At 36.3% G+C, this 19,488-nt stretch overlaps 1 protein-coding gene across 1 annotated transcript; it reads left to right on the top strand.

Annotated features, from left to right (window-relative positions):
- Positions 1-2,705: 2,705 nt before the first annotated feature.
- LOC115985493 (tropinone reductase homolog At2g29150-like) lies at positions 2,706-8,915 on the top strand. Its single transcript, XM_031108435.1, has 5 exons — positions 2,706-2,882; positions 7,404-7,611; positions 7,857-8,076; positions 8,183-8,289; positions 8,597-8,915. Exons 1-5 carry the CDS (start codon positions 2,809-2,811, stop codon positions 8,777-8,779), a joined length of 792 nt encoding a protein of 263 aa, XP_030964295.1. The 5' UTR covers positions 2,706-2,808; the 3' UTR covers positions 8,780-8,915.
- Positions 8,916-19,488: the final 10,573 nt, after the last annotated feature.

Below are 19,488 nucleotides of genomic sequence, written 5' to 3'. Positions count from 1 at the left end.
GTGAGCTTCTTTTCCATGGTTTCCCACTTTGCTTAACATGATTCACAAGATTTTCTTGATATAGTTTCTCCATTTGTTATATTTGATTTGTTTGATGTTTTTAATTATGTTTGACATGTTTTAATATGATTTTAGGTGGTTTATAAACAGTCCTTTTTGTTCTTTTGTTCTTATTTCAATTCCTAGGTTGGTTTGATATGTTTTAATGTAGTTTAGTTTAATTGTTTGTTTTGTTTCATGTTTGTTGTATATGTTGATGCTTTATGTTTTTTGTTTTAGGCTAGTTTAATTTTTTTAGGGTTTCTAACATGCTTGTTTGATCTCACATGTTATCTGTTTTTTTGATTAAATCTCTAAAAATGTAGTTTTTCAAATCTGTATTAAAGGCTACGTATGCATACTTAAGTATGCGCACACATACCTCATGTATGTGTACACATACTTGTGCCCAGAAAAACAAATTTAGGGTTCTTGCTTTTTTTGTGAGTTTTGATTAGTTTCAATCCTCTATTTAGGTTTTCTTGAGTTTAGTTTTCACATGTTTTGGTCTAAGGTTAGTAGAATAACATGTGTCACATGCTTGAATTGATAGATTGATGATTAGGGTTTATGCTTTGATGAATCACATGAGCATTCATGAGAATTTGAACATGCTTTTGATGCATAGGTGTTGAGGTGTTATGGTGCAACGAGATAAGTAAGGTAAAACATGCATTCATATGTACATGTATTTGATTGAGATATGGTATGTGAACTTGGAATATGTCTGTATTCTTGATATTCTTGATACTCCCCAACAATTCTTTGATTATGTCTTGTTTATTTGCTGCCTTAGATGTGATAATATGAAATATGCATGTTAGATGTATGCTAGGTTTGATATGAGTTGCCATGATAGATGTATGTTATGGTTTTGGGATGATTGATGTTATGTTGATTGCTAGATGTATGCTAGTGTGTGTGTGTGTGTGTGTGTGTATAGATAACAATATTGAATGAGCCTTTAATGAGATTAAGACGTAAGACACAATGATTGGAAGCCGACCCACGGGTTGGGTAAGGTTGGGTGCCTAACACCTTTCCATCCCCATACCTAAACTCCGAACCGATACTCTAATAGTAAGATCAGTCCTTCCACATAAAGGGGTTATATTTATGGTTCCTAAACTTAATCTAGGTGGCGACTTCATCTTTTTCCCAGACCGGTCCACTCAGCTTAGGCGTACTCCCCTTTTCCTAAGGAGAAAACCGTTGCGCCCACATTGCTTCATAAAGATTTACTGCAATGTGGGAGCCGAAGAAGAAAGAAGATGGTGGAGGACGAACGTTGTGTGGCGTGGTGACAACTACAACGAAAACATGTTGATGATGATGGCAATGCGAGCAAGAGCTAGTCAGTACTCAGTAAGTTACAAAGAATGGAGAGAGATATTTTTATATCTAAAAACCTTTTTTTTATCCGGTATGAAATTTCCTGTGAAAATCCAATATGTTTTTCGGTATGGGTCCATTTTTAAATCAGCACAAAATGTAGGCATTTCTGTACCGGATTAGGTGCCGATATGAAATATTTCAGCTCTATTAATTTGATCCAACCCCTGCACCATATACTAATCCAACAACCCATTTGACCAAATCATTTAACACCAACAATTTCATCATTCCCAAATTCTCAAATTCTATAATCAACCCAAAAAAACTACCCACATCTCCTAAGTTGGAAAAAAAAAAATCTACATTTGATAATTTAAAATCATAAACTAAAATCATAAACTATCAAATGCATACAATAATAACAATTAAATGAAAATATTGTTCAGGAAAAAAAAAAAAAAAAAAAAGTCTAAATTTTGTATCACTTTTCCAATCGCGTCTTAAAGAATGTGAGATTCCAATCGCATCTTAAACTTCTTTACGCAAAACTGGTCAAATGCTTGCAAAGGACCGTTGTGAATTGTGATGGCAACATGTCACGTGTCGCCATCACAAAGGTTCCCAAGCCAAGGCCAACTTCTTTTTTCTTTACTTTTTTTGTTGTTAAAAAGCCAAATCCAACTTCTTTACCATCATTGAGCAGAAATATAAAAGTTCAATGTTTCATAATATTTAATTTCCACTTTTGAATGATTGATTTGAAAGATCCCATGGATCAACAGATAAGGTCTTCTTCAAACCTTCAAGCCTTTTTTATATTTTTTTATTAAATATAAATTTTGATAAATTTAATATTAGATTAGATTTTCTTATTTTTTATTATTTTATTTGTAAAATTTTAAAAAGATCAAATATTAATAATTATGTTATTAATTAAATGTTTAATTTTTAAGTTTTTGTAAATTTAACTTATCCATAAAAAAATTACAAGTCAAATAACAAATAAATTACAAATAATATCTGATTTGAATAAAACTTAACATATGTCTTAAAAACATGAAAAATATGCAATTAAATTGTTCAATTTTTATTTTATTTTACTTTAAGAGAGTTTGAAAGTGTTTCTTTTAAAACTAATTCCGAAACTTTGTCCTGATGAAAATTCGTAAAAGTAAACTTCTTTGGGAAAAAAACTGTGGGCAAAGACACGTCATGTGTGATGTCAGTAGTTGAGACAACCTTAGTGCCGCCTTATCATCAATTGACAATCTTCGCCTTATCACATAGAAGTCTCAAATGTTGGATACATGCATCTTTCATAGTAAATTTTCTCTACGGCCAATAGAAATAGAACCCATTCGGAGAAGTAGAAAACACTACTAGTTACACAGCAAACATTGTAGCAACAAAGAGAGATAAGTGGCAGGACAAGAAATGGCTAACAGAGAAAGCAGGTGGTCCCTTCAAGGAATGACCGCTCTTGTTACCGGTGGAACCAAAGGAATCGGGTTCTTTCTCTGCCTATGCTTTTTTTTTTTTCCTTCCGATTTTAGCTTGGAATTGCATTTTTATTGAATATTTCTAAATATAGATAAATAAATTATAAATGGCCACACTTATAGAATTGTTGCAACTTTTTTAAAAAGTTGATTGGATGAAAAAGAGAGAAGAAGGCGGAATTTTTCATATATCTCTTTTTTTAGCGTGAATTTTGAAAATTTATTTGTTGAATTTCATGTTCCCTATGTTTTAAATATATATATCAAATTTCGTTCAAATTCAATATTATTTATTATTCGATCAATAAACTTATTTTTTATGCACAATTTTAGATCACACAAATTTGAAATTTTAACATTTGTTTGATGGCAAAGCAATTGATTTTTTATCTTATTGAAATTTTGCAATGACAGTTTTTAGACCCCTTAAACAATTGATTAAACCTAGGTAATTAGCCAAGTTGTTACTTAGTCCAACTAAACAAGTCTAGGTTAACACAAATATATCATATCAATGTATAGCAGCGGAAAATAAATAACACAAGATATGATCACCCAGGAAACCAAACCGGTAAAAACCTGGGGAAGATTTGACCTAGCTATCCTCAAGGTAAACTTGAATCCACTATCTTGAAAGAATCGAAGTTCATACAAAAGGACTTACAAGCACCCCCGCTTGACTTCCTAATGCTACCAACCAGTAGAACTTACTGATAAGACCACGTGCAAACTCCGAATCCACGGACTCCTTCTTTCTTGGATTCCCACCAGCTACAAGCACACACGCTTGTGTAGTCTTTAAGCTTTAATGGCAGCAACTGAATTGATCATCAAGGTGTAGAAAATATCTCCTCCTTGAAAACCCAAAGTTTGTGTAAAGGAAAACTCCTCTAGATCTCACAAGAGATTTACACAAACCGCAATATGAGCAACACTAAAACGTGGCTAGGGTTTGCCTTTTATACTTAGGACAAATAAGAAACCCTAAAAAAGTTTTAAAACAAATAGGGCTGAGTTGGACGAATCTGTAGAAAAACGATCTGCCCGAGCTTCGATCGGTCGAGCCTAAGCTTCGATCGATCGAGCCAGGGCGAAAGCCACAGTGCTTCCTGCTTTAAACTCGATTCCAACTTTACATTGACATACAACTTTGAGCTAGTTTTAAACACTTCTAAACACATTGTTTTGATCATGGTTTGCCAACAATACAAATTAGAGTTCTAAATACATAAAATCCTAAACTTTAGAACCTAACATGCAAGTATAAAGAATATAATAAAAACATGCAATCTAACAATATTATTTTCGCTATGGTATTATTTTCATATTTTGGTTGGATTTTATGTTTGCATAATTGGTTTTGTAGCTTCAATTAAAGCTTGCTTGTTTATTAGGATTAATTTGTTGTTTATTTATTTGGCTAAATATCCAACCTGTTATTAGGAAGGATGTCTGCATTATACCATTTAACTCTATGGTATGAGTCTATGACTTTGACCCGAAAAGATTTGTGGGTAAAATAAAATAGGATCCAGTTATTGAGTGCCCATAACCATAAGGCATTTGTTAATTAACTATTTTAAAAAGTTATAATATCACTTTTATAATAAATATTAAAAACTATTAAAAAAATCAATTACTTTTTTCTTTTACCATAAAAAGTTTCTAAAAATACTCCATAAACTAATGCTCTAAGATATTTGTTAACATTTTCCATTAAAAAATCATTCATTAAGTTTGGGGTAATTTTAGACACTTAAGAGCATTCACATCTAGGTATCTAAAACAATATCTATTTTACATATTAAAAAATTATTTTATCTATTTTACTATACCATTTTACAACTCAACATACATTTCATTTCTTATTTTTCAACACTATTCACTTATTTATCATTTCTCTCTCATCCTCTCCAACTCTTTCTCTCACTTCCACTCCGTTTTTATCTCTTCCTCTGAAACAAACCAAACAACTCAACAACACTCAGCTAACCCACACCCAAACCAACAAGCAAGTCCACCACCGTTGAGAAACCCAAATCACACCACCTTCCGCCACAACCACCGATTCAAATTGAAACTTAAACCCAAAACCCAAACTACCCGCCTCTGCAAACAAAACCCAAAACTCCCAAAAATTGAAACTCAAGCAAACCCCTAGCAGTAACCGAAACTCAAAAAATCACTGGAACAAGCCTAACAACCACTGAAACCAAGCCCAACACCACCAATCAAACCTAACCCACCAATTTAACCACTAATTCAAACCTCACACACCGATTTAAACCCATAAACCACTAATTCAAACCTAACCCACTGATTTAAACCCATAAACCACCGATTCAAACCTAACCCACCAATTTAAACCCATAAACCATTGATTCGGCTACCTATTCAAAACCAACCCACCAATTTAAATCCATAAACCACCAATTCAAACACCCCATACAATCGCAAGCAAAACCTAGCTGATCCATCATCATTACCGCCGCCACGCTTTCACCTCTAGACTGGTTTGAGAGAGAGAGAGAGAGAGAGAGAGAGAGAGTAAAGAGAGAGATGAGATATTTTTAATTTATTTAGGAAGAGAAAGAGAATAAAATAATATATATCAAAATACAAACACAACTAAAATAGTTCTTATCTTTAAGAAGTTATTGATCATGGTTGCTAAAAAACTTTAGTAATAGCCTAACATAGAAATTATCCACATTATCCCTTAAACTCAAACTGCACCTTACTTGGTTCGAGCTCATTTTCTCAAAAACTAATTTATGGTCAGATTAAGCAATAATTATCACAAATCACAATAAAATTTCATAGTAATTGTATTGTGGCAATTATAAGCACAAGGTAATGTCTAGATTACAAATATTTAATAAGTAACAATCGAGGATGAAAAAGAAAGTAGAAGAATATTTGAAGGAGCATGAGAAAGTTCAAACAATATTAAATGTGGTTTGTCCTTAGGGAACAAATTAGATATTTATGAAGAGTTTGGGTAATGTTGCATTAGTCTAATCCTATTGAGTTTTGAATTTTACCCAAGATCTATTTATTTTCTCATCCGAAAATAAAAAGAATAATACACTCTTGGTAGATCAACAACAAGGAAATCATTTTTAAACACTCCAAATATTGTCATAATCATGCTCAGCTAGTAAGTTAATGTATTGCAATATGAATTATAAGATTTAGTTTTGCCAATAATTTAATGATAAAAAAAATAAAAAAAAATCCTCTTTGTAAGGTTTGTATCCAAGTTTAGTCCCTCTATCTTACACTTAGTAAGAAATACAGTAACCAAATTATATCAACCTAAAGTAGTTAAACATAAAAATTCATCAATCTAAAGAATTAAACATCCACCAAAAGAAAGAATATATATATATATATATATATAGAGAGAGAGAGAGAGAGAGAGAGAGTATTCATCTTTTTGTGTGAGCAAAATATGGATTGAATGGAAGAAAAAATAATAAATTTTTATAGTAAAACAATGGAGAGAAGAAGAGTCAAAATGAAAGGAACATGAAGGGATAGAGAAATTGTAAGGTTAAGGTATAAAGTAGTGGGGAGATAAAAAGGTAAAAGTAAGTAAATATTGGAGAAGGTGTAATTGTAAAGTGGCAAAGTAATAACTAGAAAAATAATTAAAAATGAGAGAGAAAATATTGAAAATAGGTTGATGATATGGCGCTAATGTAGCTCAACAAGAGCACAACAACATTAAACGCAACGCTTCAGCTTTTAGATATATATATATATATATATATAGATATAGATTTTGTGAAATTATGCTATGAAAGTTAATTATACCAAGCCCAATCCATGCCTTTCAGTTTGTACAACATAATCGTTAAATACTAAACTAATATATTGTTGGGCTATGTGGAGTCTGGTTTGTGTTTGATTTGGTATTTGACCTTGCCTAAATTGGAAGCGTTACAACTTTAAGTGAGACATTTTCTGAGACTTAGTCCAAGGAGTGGAGGTTTGCCCAATTTGACCCTATTGTTTTGGGGTATTTATAGGTCACTACAAATTAGGTTTGATGATTGTATTGAAAACCATCCCTTACGGTTGCCTTTATATTTTTTTCTCCTCACTGCAACTCTGTGGACACAGGCACATTGTCGAATCACATATATCTTGTGTCATGTGATAGTTTTCTTGGCGCATATTTTTCCTCTATTTTTCATTTCTCATAAGTTGAGGAATAATTAGGTTAAATTCCTAACATATATTGATGAAACCAAATTAATTTTGGACTCTTTCTCTTAGTGATTTGTAAGCCATACTTTTAGGAAGGTTTATTTTGTTAACCATGACATAGTTAAATGTGTTCTTTTGTTTGGTCTTGAGATAGAGAAGGGACTATCCCTCCCCCTGTAATTTGTTTCTAATTCTCTGCTTTCATTGAATATTACATGTTTACCTAGAAAAAAAAAGTCACTAAATACAATAGAATATACATTATTCAGTTTTTCTTTTTATTTGATATTATTTACTACTACGTGTTGTGACTAGATATGCTGTCGTTGAGGAATTGGCAAGCCTGGGGGCGACTGTACATACATGCTCTCGAAATGAGGCCCAACTCAATGAATGTTTACATGAGTGGAAGATGAAGGGATTTCGAGTCTCTGGTTCAATCTGTGATGTGGTGTCTCGAACCCAACGAGAGGAGCTAATGAGCACAGTCTCCTACATGTTTAATGGCAAACTCAACATCCTTGTAAGTACTTTATTTCCTCTACATCACTGCGTTTTGCGTGGCATTTGTTTATAATTGTTTATATAATTGTTAATTGATAGATGTATTATATTTGTTTCTCTTGAATTATTACTTTTTAAGTATAATTCCAACAAATGTTTGATGAACAATTTAAATGGCATTGGAATATTACTTGGCCAGAGCCGCTTCATTTGTGCTTTCGCAGTTGATACATTCAATTTATAGTTAATCTAATACGGTTTTAGATAAACAATGTGGGAACGGCCACATCAAAACCGACCTTGGAGTACACAGCTGAAGATTTCTCATTTCTCATATCTACCAATCTTGAATCTGCATATCACATGTGCCAACTTGCTTATCCTCTTCTGAAAGCTTCGGAAGCAGGAAGCATTGTTTTCATTTCTTCGGTTGCTGGTGTAGTAGCCACATATACTGCAGGATCTATATATGGTGCAGCTAAAGGTAATTTCTTTGTGCTATTTAACTTTTTATTGCAAGCTTATGGGTTATAAATTTTAGCTGTGACACCGAATAATGCGATCAGCTTCTGTCTGATATTTATTTGAAGGAGCGGTGAATCAACTTGCAAAAAATTTGGCATGTGAGTGGGCAAAGGATAACATAAGGAGTAACTCTGTTGCGCCATGGTTTATCAAAACTCCCCTGGCTGAAACTGTAAGTGTGCTAGTGCTTGAAGATTGTTAAAATCTGGTCATTGTTGAATGTCTTAGGGAGATAATAAGACATATGACACATTTAGTGTAATGCACACTCTCAGTAAACAACATTTGTAACAAATAATCCTGTTTTGATTTTTTCATTTGCTAAGAAATGGGAACAATTTACCGAATTTATCCTTACTGCAGTATTCTAATATCTTGGCTCCTTCAGAAAGGTCATTATCTGAGTTAGGTTCCAACCTAAAAGGGAAGAACTTCATGAATCATGATAACCATGACAATTTATATTATCTTCTTTGCAGTATCTAAGCAATGAAAAGCTTTTGGAGGCTGTTAACTGTCAAACCCCTCTTGGACGTGTAGGAGAGCCAAAGGAGGTTTCTTCCTTGGTGGCATTCCTATGCCTCCCTGCAGCTTCATACATAACCGGTCAGACTGTTTGTGTTGACGGAGGGACAACTGTAAACGGCTTCGGCTTCCCATGACCGGCAGAAAATGATGTTCAGAGACTCCTTATTGGAATATGTTTTTGGCTAAATAAATATATAGTTTACTAGTTCTGTCAGTAATTGAAAGAAAAAAAAAATGATTGTAGCAAATGGGATGCACAAACCTTTCTCTCCTTGACATTTTCTAAAATTATTGTATATCTATCTAAATCGTTGTCTTGTACTCTTAAATTGATAAAAATAATGCATACATGTGTTGGAATATTTACGTGTGTAGGGGTGTGCAAAAAACCCACCAATCCGCCAAACCCGAACCGTCGGGTTGGGTCGGTTTTTAGTAATTGGTGGGTTGGGTTGGGTTGCAAAAAAATATTTTATAACAGGTCGGGTTGGGTTTGGGTCATAAAATTACAAACCCGCCAAACCTGACTTGACCCACCCATATTTAATATATATTTAAAATATATTATATATTTAATAAATTTTTTAAAAAAATCAGTTGTAGGGCACTTTTATATATATATATATATATATATATATATTATATTTAATAATTTTTAAAAAAAATCCAGCTGTAAAGCAGCATTTCCTCAGTTCCTCCTACTAATACTAATTTAATATATATATATATATATATATTATATAATTAATAAATTTTTTTAAATAACCAGTTCTTTCTATCCTATATAAAAGCCAATTAGTTCATACAAATTCTAATAAATTACTATTGTTATTTAGTCATTAGTGTTGTTTGCCTTTAAGGAGTTACATTAATACTAATCTTTAAGTTTTTTTAATATATTTATATTTATATTTTTTTCTACTCAATTTAATAATAATAATAATAATAATTTGTCAAACCCATAGGTTCAACCTGACCCAACCTGACCCATGTGGGTTGGGTTGGGTTGGGTGTTGGGTCGGTTTTTAGTAATTGGTGGATTGGGTTGGGTTACAAAAAAATATTTTATAGCAGGTCGGATTGGGTTTGGGTCATAAAATTACAAACCTACCAAACCTGACCCGATCCACCCATATTTAATATATATTTAAAATATATTATATATTTAATAATTTTTTAAAAAAAATTAGCTGTAGGGCACTTTTATATATATATATATATATATATTATATTTAATAATTTTAAAAAAAATTCAGCTGTAAACCCATGGGTTCAACCCGACCCAACCTGACCCATGTGGGTTGGGTTGGGTTGGGTGTTAGGTCGGTTTTTAGTAATTGGTGGATTGGGTTGGGTTACAAAAAAATATTTTATAGCAGGTCAGATTGGGTTTGGGTCATAAAATTACAAACCCGCCAAACCTGACCCGACCCACCCATATTTAATATATATTTAAAATATATTATATATTTAATAAATTTTAAAAAAAAATCAGCTATAGGGAACTTATATATATATATATATATATATATATATTATATTTAATAATTTAAAAAAAAAATCCAACTGTAAAGCAGCATTTCCTTAGTTCCTCCTACTAATACTAATTTAATATATATGTATATATATATATATATATATATGCCAAGAATCACCTTTGCAGAATCGGCTACTATTCAGAACAGTACCCGCATGCGCAAGGCTGCCATAAAGAGTTACTATTCCAGTAAAACAAGGGGACAAAACACTGTTCATAAACAGTGACCAGTTACTGTTCACTCAACAGTGCCCAGACAAAATTATTGGAATTACTATTGCTTTCGGCTGAAAAGTTATTCACCTGAAGGTAAAAGCAATTTACCTTCCGAGATTGACGCAGTCTCCTGAACGCATCCAAGGCTCTCTCCTTCTATATAAGGCATCCTTGGCCTCAGTCTTCAGCAGGCTCAGTTTTCACAACTACCTCAGAGCTTTTTACTTTGTATTCAGAACTACAATTGTAATCAGAATGGCTCTCTTCTCCCCTCTTCCCTTAGCTTACATTTGTAATAGCACTGCACTTGTAACCTATACCCTCTTCCGCTCCCAGTGCCCTCTTAACGACGGCACCTCTCTTTGTTGTAGCTTACCCCCATTTGGTATCAGAGCCATTTGAGCTCGAACGTAAGTGTTTGTAAGTTACTGTAATTATTTTCAATCAAGTTGGCCGGTTATACCGCCATAGTTATCCATTATTTTGTTGTGTTCATTACTTTGAAAGTATGTTATCTCTAACAAACATTATTTTGTTTTATATCTATTTTCTGATAGCACTTCCACTCCCATATGTTGCATTTTTCATCTACTACTTCATCTTAGCCAGTTTATACTGTTCTTTCTTTTTGTGGTAGGCTGAGCCTCCCGTTCATTCAAATTGTTTATTATCTTGTGATTATCTGTTTAAGCTAATCCTTTGCTTCCCAGTTATCTTCTTTTTTCCATTCTTTGTTTCTTTCCCCACAATTTGTTACAGATGTGTATTATGCTAAGTATTGTGTCATGTTGTTATCCAGTAATTCTAGGAGTAATTCCAGTTCTGTGATTGTTTGCTACCCAGAAAGTCTAGAGTACCCAAGTTGAGCAGGAAGCCCGAGTCAATCTGTAATGCCCGTTGAGCCGTTAGCCAGGAGAGCGTTAGGCGTTAGGGTCGGAAACGATAGGGAAAGTACACTCAACAAAGCGAAATAGTGTAAGCAGTAGCAAGGTCTACAGAATGGTGTCCGAGCGGTCGTAAGTTGGTAACAAAACACAATAGGCGTCCATACACACCCTGTTTCAGATCTAAGGATAGATCCAGAAATTGGAAGATAGAGGTAGTCTAGGTTGTAATTGATTTCTTAGGCTTATAATCCAGAATGATAAATAGGATGTTTAGAAGGAGTGACTCTTCCACTTCAATCAGATCTAGCAGTACAAACCCACCTGAGATTCCACAAGAAGATGGAACAATCAACTCAGAGTCATACCAGCTTTCAGATCTAGATCAGAAGTTAGGAGATTGGAACATACCCAAAGTTCCCACAACCCAGGTCTATAAGTCTTCGTCATGGTCTTTGAAAAAGTCTTTCAAAAACGACTACCATGTTAGGATTATAGAACAAGTCTACAGCATTAACAAGGAATATGAAACCTGTTATTTGCTGTCCCCTGCAGCCATAAAGGCTCATAGGGAATCTGGTCACAAATACCTCCACATAGGACTTGTCCAAGTTGGAGTTAAACCATTGATCAGAGAAGGTTTAGACAACTCGGTCCTTATGGCCCTTAGGGATACTCGTCTCATCAGATTTAGAGACAGTCTTCTAGGAACCATAGAATCCAGTTTGAGTAACGGTCCAATTCATTTCGACTGTTTTCCAAACCTCACAGTTGCACTTGACGACCCTCATATCTTGAAGGTCCTCACCCTCAACATCAAAACCCATGGAATCTTCGTATTACATGGCACCAAGCAGCTTGCTCTTATATACAGAGTGTATTATAAGTGCATGAGGACAAACATGTCCGTCCAAGCTTTCGATAAGAGAAAACCAGGTGAAACCACTCTTATCCAAACTTCAGATGTTAGATCCACCGTTCAGGTACCAAAAACCCTGAAATGGTCTGAAATAACATTCCCAGCCCAATGGTCTTTAGAGAATGAAAACTATCCTCTACAGATCCAGAATCCTGTTAGGAATCCAGATCTAGATTATGTCCAGCAACTAGCCGATGGTTCGGTTAGACTTAGCTTTGACCAATCTAGGTTTAGATCACCCTTTGAGTATGATGAACCCTTGCCCAGATCCTCGTTAGATCTGCACCAGGAAACATACCAGGAACCAGGGTCAAGATCCATGGATCTTCGCCAACCCTTTAGGCAGCCAACTATCCTCTTAAAAGATAGACCTGCATCCCAGAGTAGTTCGTCTAGAACACGAGCTCCTTTTCCTACGTCTAGAAGAGACTTAGGTGCCCAGTTTCAAGGTGTCAAAGACCACTCCCAGGTTAGTACCCCTTGTTACACAGCCAAGCAAGACTCAGTTGTTGATCAGGAAGAAGACAACAACAGTCAGGACAGTCTTAAACCCCCCTCACCATCAGGATCTGACTTTAGAAATCCTATTCAGCAGGAAACTGAATATGACCATCAGCTCCTTGTGTTGACAAAGGAATTCATTCCTGATATGGACTACCTCGAAAAGGATTTTAATTCCGAAAAGAACCGGATTAAAAGAGAAACCTATCGAGCAAACCATACCAGAGAACAAAAGGTTGAAGTTTTGGAGAAATGGAAGTTGTTCATGAAAGAGGTAAAAGCAGATTATCCTTTCTTTGAATACTTTGAGAAACATTTCAAATGGCATAAAAAGAACTATGTCAAGTCCAAACTTCCAGCAAAAACCATCCCATCACCAGCAAAGGCTAGGCATTCAAAAAAGAAAGTAGAGAAACCAGTCTCTCCTTTACCAGAAGTAAATGTCTTAAAAGCTCACATATCTTCTAGTAGTTCTAATGAACCCTCCTCAGAAAGTGAAAAGGAGAAAGAACCTCTAGACGATCAGCTTGGTGATTCACCTAACCCTCCACCAAAGGTTTGGAAATCCAAATACAGAGGAAACCCAGCCTTTAAGGATTTCAAAAGGGAAAGGATTGTTTCCAGAGAATATAGACGCCTGAAATTAGAAGCAAGAGGCATCTATAGGAAACCCAATTCCTTAAAACTTCTCAAACCTAAAGCAAAAGGAAAATGCTTTAAGTGCGGAAAGAAGGGACATATCAAGAAAGAATGTCCAGGCAAGTCCCCTACCCATTCCTTAGTATCTGAAGATATCTCCAAAATCCTAGAACTTGACCATCCAGAAAATGAGTCTCCCAATAGTTCTATTGACCGAGAAATCTGTCAGATCTACCAAGATTCATCCTCTCCTAGAGTTCCAGATAGCACCTCTAGTAGCTCAGATGAAACCATTTCATGCACAAACAGTTGCTGTAGAAACAACACTTTTGAAGTTCTTTCTAAACAAGAAGAACTGCTCCTAGATCTCATAGAACAGATCAAGGACCCAGAAGAGAAATCTCAAAGACTTAGTGATTTCCACAAAACCCTAGTCAGAGAGCCCAGTGCTTCCAAGCCTAGGATTCAGGAACCAAAAGTTGACTTGGAAAAAATCTACAATAGATTTACTAAATCCAAGAAAGAGATAACTGTCCATGATCTCCAGAAAGAGATTAAAGATACCAAGTCTGAGGCTAGAACCCTTAGGCAAGAATTAATCATCCTTAAGGTTGATCATGGTCTTATAGACCAAAGAGTCAAAAACCTTGAGTATACTTCCCATCGAGGCAATGAGGACAGAATCTCATTACAAAACCCTTCTGATGACGAAGTAGATGATAAAGTTAACCCTACTGCAGACATGAAACCAGAATCATCCAATGGATCGTTCTTGAAATCCATCAGTCGGATTAATTTCCAGAAATGGCATTCCAAAGTCAGGATTGTCATAAACAGAGATTTTGAATTTGAGTTTATTGCCCTAATAGATTCGGGCGCTGATCTCAATTGCATTCAAGAAGGAATCATCCCCTCCAAATACTTCCGGAAAACCAAGGAACGGTTGACTTCCGCAAGTGGAGGACAAATGCAGATTGAATTCAAAATTCCAAAAGCACATGTTTGCCAAGACAATGCGTGTTTTAAAACCACCTTTGTTCTTGTCAAAAATATGACAGATAGGGTAATCTTAGGAAACCCATTTATGTGTCTGTTATATCCTTTCACCACGGATAGTGAAGGAATCACTACCCACCCGTTTGGCCAGCCAGTCAAATTTAAGTTTCTTAGGAGTCCTAAACCTAAAGACATCAATAGTCTCCAAGAGGTTTCCATCTCCAAGACCCTTAATATGATTAATGCCAAAACACAACACCTTAAGTACCTTGGAAATGAACTAAGCTACAAAAGGACTGATGAGCAATTATCTTGCAAGAGTTACCAATCAGACATCAGAAAGTTTGAAGAACAACTCAAGCACGAAGTCTGCTCTGATCTTCCTACAGCCTTTTGGCATAGGAAAAGGCACGAAGTTGCACTACCTTATGTCAAAGATTTCCATGAAAAGAACATCCCTACCAAAGCCAGACCTATCCAAATGAGTCAAGAACTTATGGATACTTGTAAGGCAGAAATAGAGGATCTTCTTAAAAAGGGAATCATCAGGAACTCCAGGTCATCATGGTCTTGTCCAGCCTTTTATGTCCAGAAAAACACTGAGATAGAAAGAGGTGTCCCTAGACTTGTCATCAATTACAAGCCCCTTAACAAAGTCTTAGAGTGGATTAGGTATCCTATCCCCAACAAAAGAGACTTAGTCAACCGGCTTAGTAAAGCAGTGGTTTTCAGTAAGTTTGATATGAAGAGTGGTTTTTGGCAGATACAAATCAGTGAATCTGATAGGTACAAGACAGCCTTCACCACACCCTTTGGTCATTACGAATGGAATGTAATGCCCTTTGGTCTCAAAAATGCACCTTCTGAATTCCAGAATATCATGAATGAGATTTTTAATCCATTCTCCAGTCATACCATTGTGTACATTGATGATGTACTCATCTTCTCAGAATCCCTAGACAAACATTGGAAGCATCTCAGAACATTCTTCCAAACCATCAAGAAAAATGGTCTTGTTGTCTCGGCCCCGAAGATTAAACTCTTTCAGACAAGTGTTAGGTTCTTAGGTTTTGATATCAGACATGGCGTCATCAAACCTATAGATAGAGCCATCCAATTTGCTGAAAAGTTCCCTGATGAGATCCTAGAGAAAACCCAACTCCAAAGGTTCTTAGGATCCCTCAATTACATTTCTGATTTCTATCAAAATCTTAGGCAACAATGCAAGCCCCTTTTTGATAGACTCCGAACCGATCCCCCTCCTTGGACACCTAATCATACATTGGTTGTTCAACAGCTTAAAAAATATGTCAAGACACTCCCTTGCCTTGGAATCCCCTCTGAAAATTCCTTCAAGGTAGTCCAGACAGATGCCTCTAATATTGGTTATGGTGGCATTCTCCTTCAGCGTGTTAGTCCCACTTCCCCTAAACAGATTGTCTGTTTCCATTCAGGAATTTGGACTCCCACTCAACTGAATTATAGTACTATAAAAAAAGAGATTTTATCTATAGTACTATGCATTTCAAAATTTCAAAGCGATCTTTTGAATCAAAAGTTTTTAATAAGAATTGATTGTAAATCGGCAAAACATGTTTTAGAAAAAGATGTTCAAAACATTGCATCAAAACAGATTTTTGCACGATGGCAAGCCATTCTTTCAGTTTTCGATTTTGACATTGAATTCATTGCAGGAACTCAAAACAGTATCCCTGATTTCCTAACCCGTGAATTTTTGCAGAATCCAGAACAAAATGTCCGGGAAAAAGCCCGTACAACCCCAACCTCCCAAATTGCCTAAACAGCATAACACTAGGAGTACCAGTCAGGCACAGAACCCTGGCCCTTTAGTACATTTTTCCAGTTCACTAAAGAACCCACCTGTGTCGCCATCCGTTGTTGCCAATCGTTATTTGGTTTCCACAATTCCCAAACCAAACTACCAAAGGCCCCAAGGACAACACAGTTACAGTTCTGCCTTAGCCACATTGCCTCCCAAAGCAGTAGCTTCTCCTTCGAAAGTAGAAGAACCCTTTGGTCCAATCGTACCTAAACAGTCCTATACTCTCCCTCCCAAAACAGGTAGAGCCTCTTACATCAAAAAGCCTTTTGTTCAGCACATCTCTTATATTGAGCCACACTTGGCCCACATAACAGATCCGTTGACATTAGCAATGGAAGTATTGCCTCATGAATGGCATTTCCTTCCCAAAAGCCCAGAAAAAGGTATCAGATTCTATAAAGGCATCCTTCTTCAAGAAAGTCTGCCAGAATAGAAGACATCAGAGAAAGAACTAATCTCTCAATTGTTCTTTACCATAAGTTCATAATCCAGAGTTTTGTCAGTTGCAAAGATTGGGGACATCCCTCCACTCTCAGAAAACTTACAGTACTCAAGGGCTCAGAACCCCTGTACAACTATTATGACTATATGGACGCATTTGAAAAGGTATTGTTCTTTCAGAATATGACCTATGATCATTCATGGTTCATCCAATTTGATAAGAATTTCAAGGGACAAATCCCTTCGTGGTTCCTCAAGTGGTGGGAAATGTTTGGATCAACTCCTCAAAACTTCCCAGAACCCCTACAGGATGCACTAAGGTATTTCAGTACCAGTTTCCAGACTGATAAGCATTCTTCCCAGTTCCCAGCCATCTTGCACATGACAGTTATGTACAAGATCCACTGGATAAGCATGTGGAATTATGCAATCAACCAGAATATTCTCGATCGGGAATTCTTTACAAAATGGTGGGATAGGTTCAGACCTACTGATGCTATCACCAAAATGTATAATGACTTTCCCCTTCCAGTTCAGAAGACTATAGCCCATCGCACAAGATCACAGTCTAGCCTAGATTCCGCCCAGTTCTCCGGAAAGTCTAGCAAGGAACTTAAAGATCTTGCCCGACAGCTACTTCTCCAGTCAGCTCAGCTTGAGTCAGAAGAAAAGAACTCTCCTGCCTCTTCTGAAGCTTCTTGCAATCGCATCCAGTTTGATCCATTCCAGGATTCTCAAGATCCTTATGATGCCTACAACTTGGACTGCGACTAAAAGCAACACCAGGATGGACTCTGAAGTCCAGAATAGCTCAAACCACCTTTGCAAATCCGAATACTATTCAGAACAGTACCCGCACTGCAAGGTTGACCAACAGAGCACTATTCACTGCACAGTCCAGAACACTTTGCAGAGTTACTATTCTAGAAAAGCAAGGGGACAAGACACTGTTCATAAACAGTGACCAGTTACTGTTCACTCTACAGTGCCCAGACAGAATTATTGGAATTACTATTGCTTTCGGCTGAAAAGATATTCACCTGAAGGTAAAAGCATTTCACCTCCCGTGATTTCAGCAGGCTCCTGATCTGATCCGAAGCTCCCTCCAGCTATAAAAGGGACCCTTCCCCTCAGTCTTCAGTAGGCTTAATTCGCCAGACATAATTCTCTAGGCTTAGAATTACCTCAGAGGTCTTTCACTTGTAATCAGAATGACTCTCTTTTACCTTCCCTTAGCTTACACTTGTAATAGCACTGCATTTGTAACCTATACCCTCTTCCGCTCCCAGTGCCCTCTTGACGACGGCACTTCTTTGTTGTAGCTTACCCCCCTTTGGTATCAGAGCCATTTGAGCTCGATCGTAAGTGTTTGTAAGTTACTGTATCTATTTTCAATCAAGTTGGCCGGTTATACCGCCATAGTTATCCATTATTTTGTTGTGTTCATTACTTTGAAAGTATGTTATCTCTAACAAACATTATTTTGTTTTACATCTATTTTCTGATAGCACTTCCACTCCCATATGTTGCATTTTTCATCTACTACTTCATCTTAGCCAGTTTATACTGTTCTTTCTTTTTGTGGTAGGCTGAGCCTCCCGTTCATTCAAACTGTTTATTATCTTGTGATTATCTGTTTAAGCTAATCCTTTGCTTCCCAGATATCTTCTTTTTCCATTCTTTGTTTCTTTCCCCACAATTTGTTGCAGATGTGTATTATGCTAGGTATTGTGTCAAGTTGTTATCCAGTAATTCTAGGAGTAATTCCGGTTCTGTGATTGTTTGCTACCCAGAAAGTCTAGAGTACCCAAGTTGAGCAGGAAGCCCGAGTCAATCTGTAATGCCCGTTGAGCCGTTAGCCAGGAGAGCGTTAGGCGTTAGGGTCAGAAACGATAGGGAAAGTACACTCAACAAAGCGAAATAGTGTAAGCAGTAGCAAGGTCTACAGAATGGTGTCCGAGCGGTCGTAAGTTGGTAACAAAGCACAATAGGCGTCCTTACACACCCTGTTTCAGATCTAAGGATAGATCCAGAAATTGGAAGATAGAGGTAGTCTAGGTTGTAATTGATTTCTTAGGCTTATAATCCAAAATGATAAATAGGATGTTTAGAAGGAGTGACTCTTCCACTTCAAATAGATCTAGCAGTACAAACCCACCTGAGATTCCACAAGAAGATGGAACAATCAACTCAGAGTCGTACCAGCTTTCAGATCTAGATCAGAAGTTAGGAGATTGGAACATACCCAAAGTTCCCACAACCCAGGTCTATAAGTCTTCGTCATGGTCTTTGAAAAAGTCTTTCAAGAACGACTACCATGTTAGGACTATAGAACAAGTCTACAGCATTAACAAGGAATATGAAACGTGTTATTTGTTGTCCCCTGCAGCCATAAAAGCTCACAGGGAATCTGGTCACAAATACCTCCACATAGGACTTGTCCAAGTCGGAGTTAAACCATTGATCAGAGAAGGTTTAGACAACTCGGTCCTTATGGCCCTTAGGGATACCCGTCTCATCAGATTTAGAGACAGTCTCCTAGGAACCATAGAATCCAGTTTGAGTAACGGTCCAATTCATTTCGACTGTTTTCCAAACCTCACAGTTGCACTTGACGACCCTCACATTTTGAAGGTCCTCACCCTCAACATCAAAACCCATGGAATCTTCGTATTACATGGCACCAAGCAGCTTGCTCTTATATACAGAGTGTATTATAAGTGCATGAGGACAAACATGTCCGTCCAAGCTTTCGATAAGAGAAAACCAGGTGAAACCACTCTTATCCAAACTTCAGATGTTAGATCCACCGTTCAGGTACCAAAAACCCTGAAATGGTCTGAAATAACATTCCCAGCCCAATGGTC

Source organism: Quercus lobata, chromosome 1 (genome assembly GCF_001633185.2).
Source record: "Quercus lobata isolate SW786 chromosome 1, ValleyOak3.0 Primary Assembly, whole genome shotgun sequence".
Classification (NCBI taxonomy): domain Eukaryota; kingdom Viridiplantae; phylum Streptophyta; class Magnoliopsida; order Fagales; family Fagaceae; genus Quercus; species Quercus lobata.
Note: the sequence above shows the minus strand (reverse complement) of the source record. Positions and strands in the feature narration are given on the sequence as shown.

Bases quoted from the DNA above. Each gene is read 5' to 3' on its own strand.
- LOC115985493 (XM_031108435.1), top strand. From the start codon at position 2,809: ATGGCTAACAGAGAAAGCAGGTGGTCCCTTCAAGGAATGACCGCTCTT. The intron at 7,612-7,856 runs GTAAGTACTTTA...ATACGGTTTTAG, and splicing joins ATGGCAAACTCAACATCCTT to ATAAACAATGTGGGAACGGC. The intron at 8,290-8,596 runs GTAAGTGTGCTA...TCTTCTTTGCAG, and splicing joins AAACTCCCCTGGCTGAAACT to TATCTAAGCAATGAAAAGCT.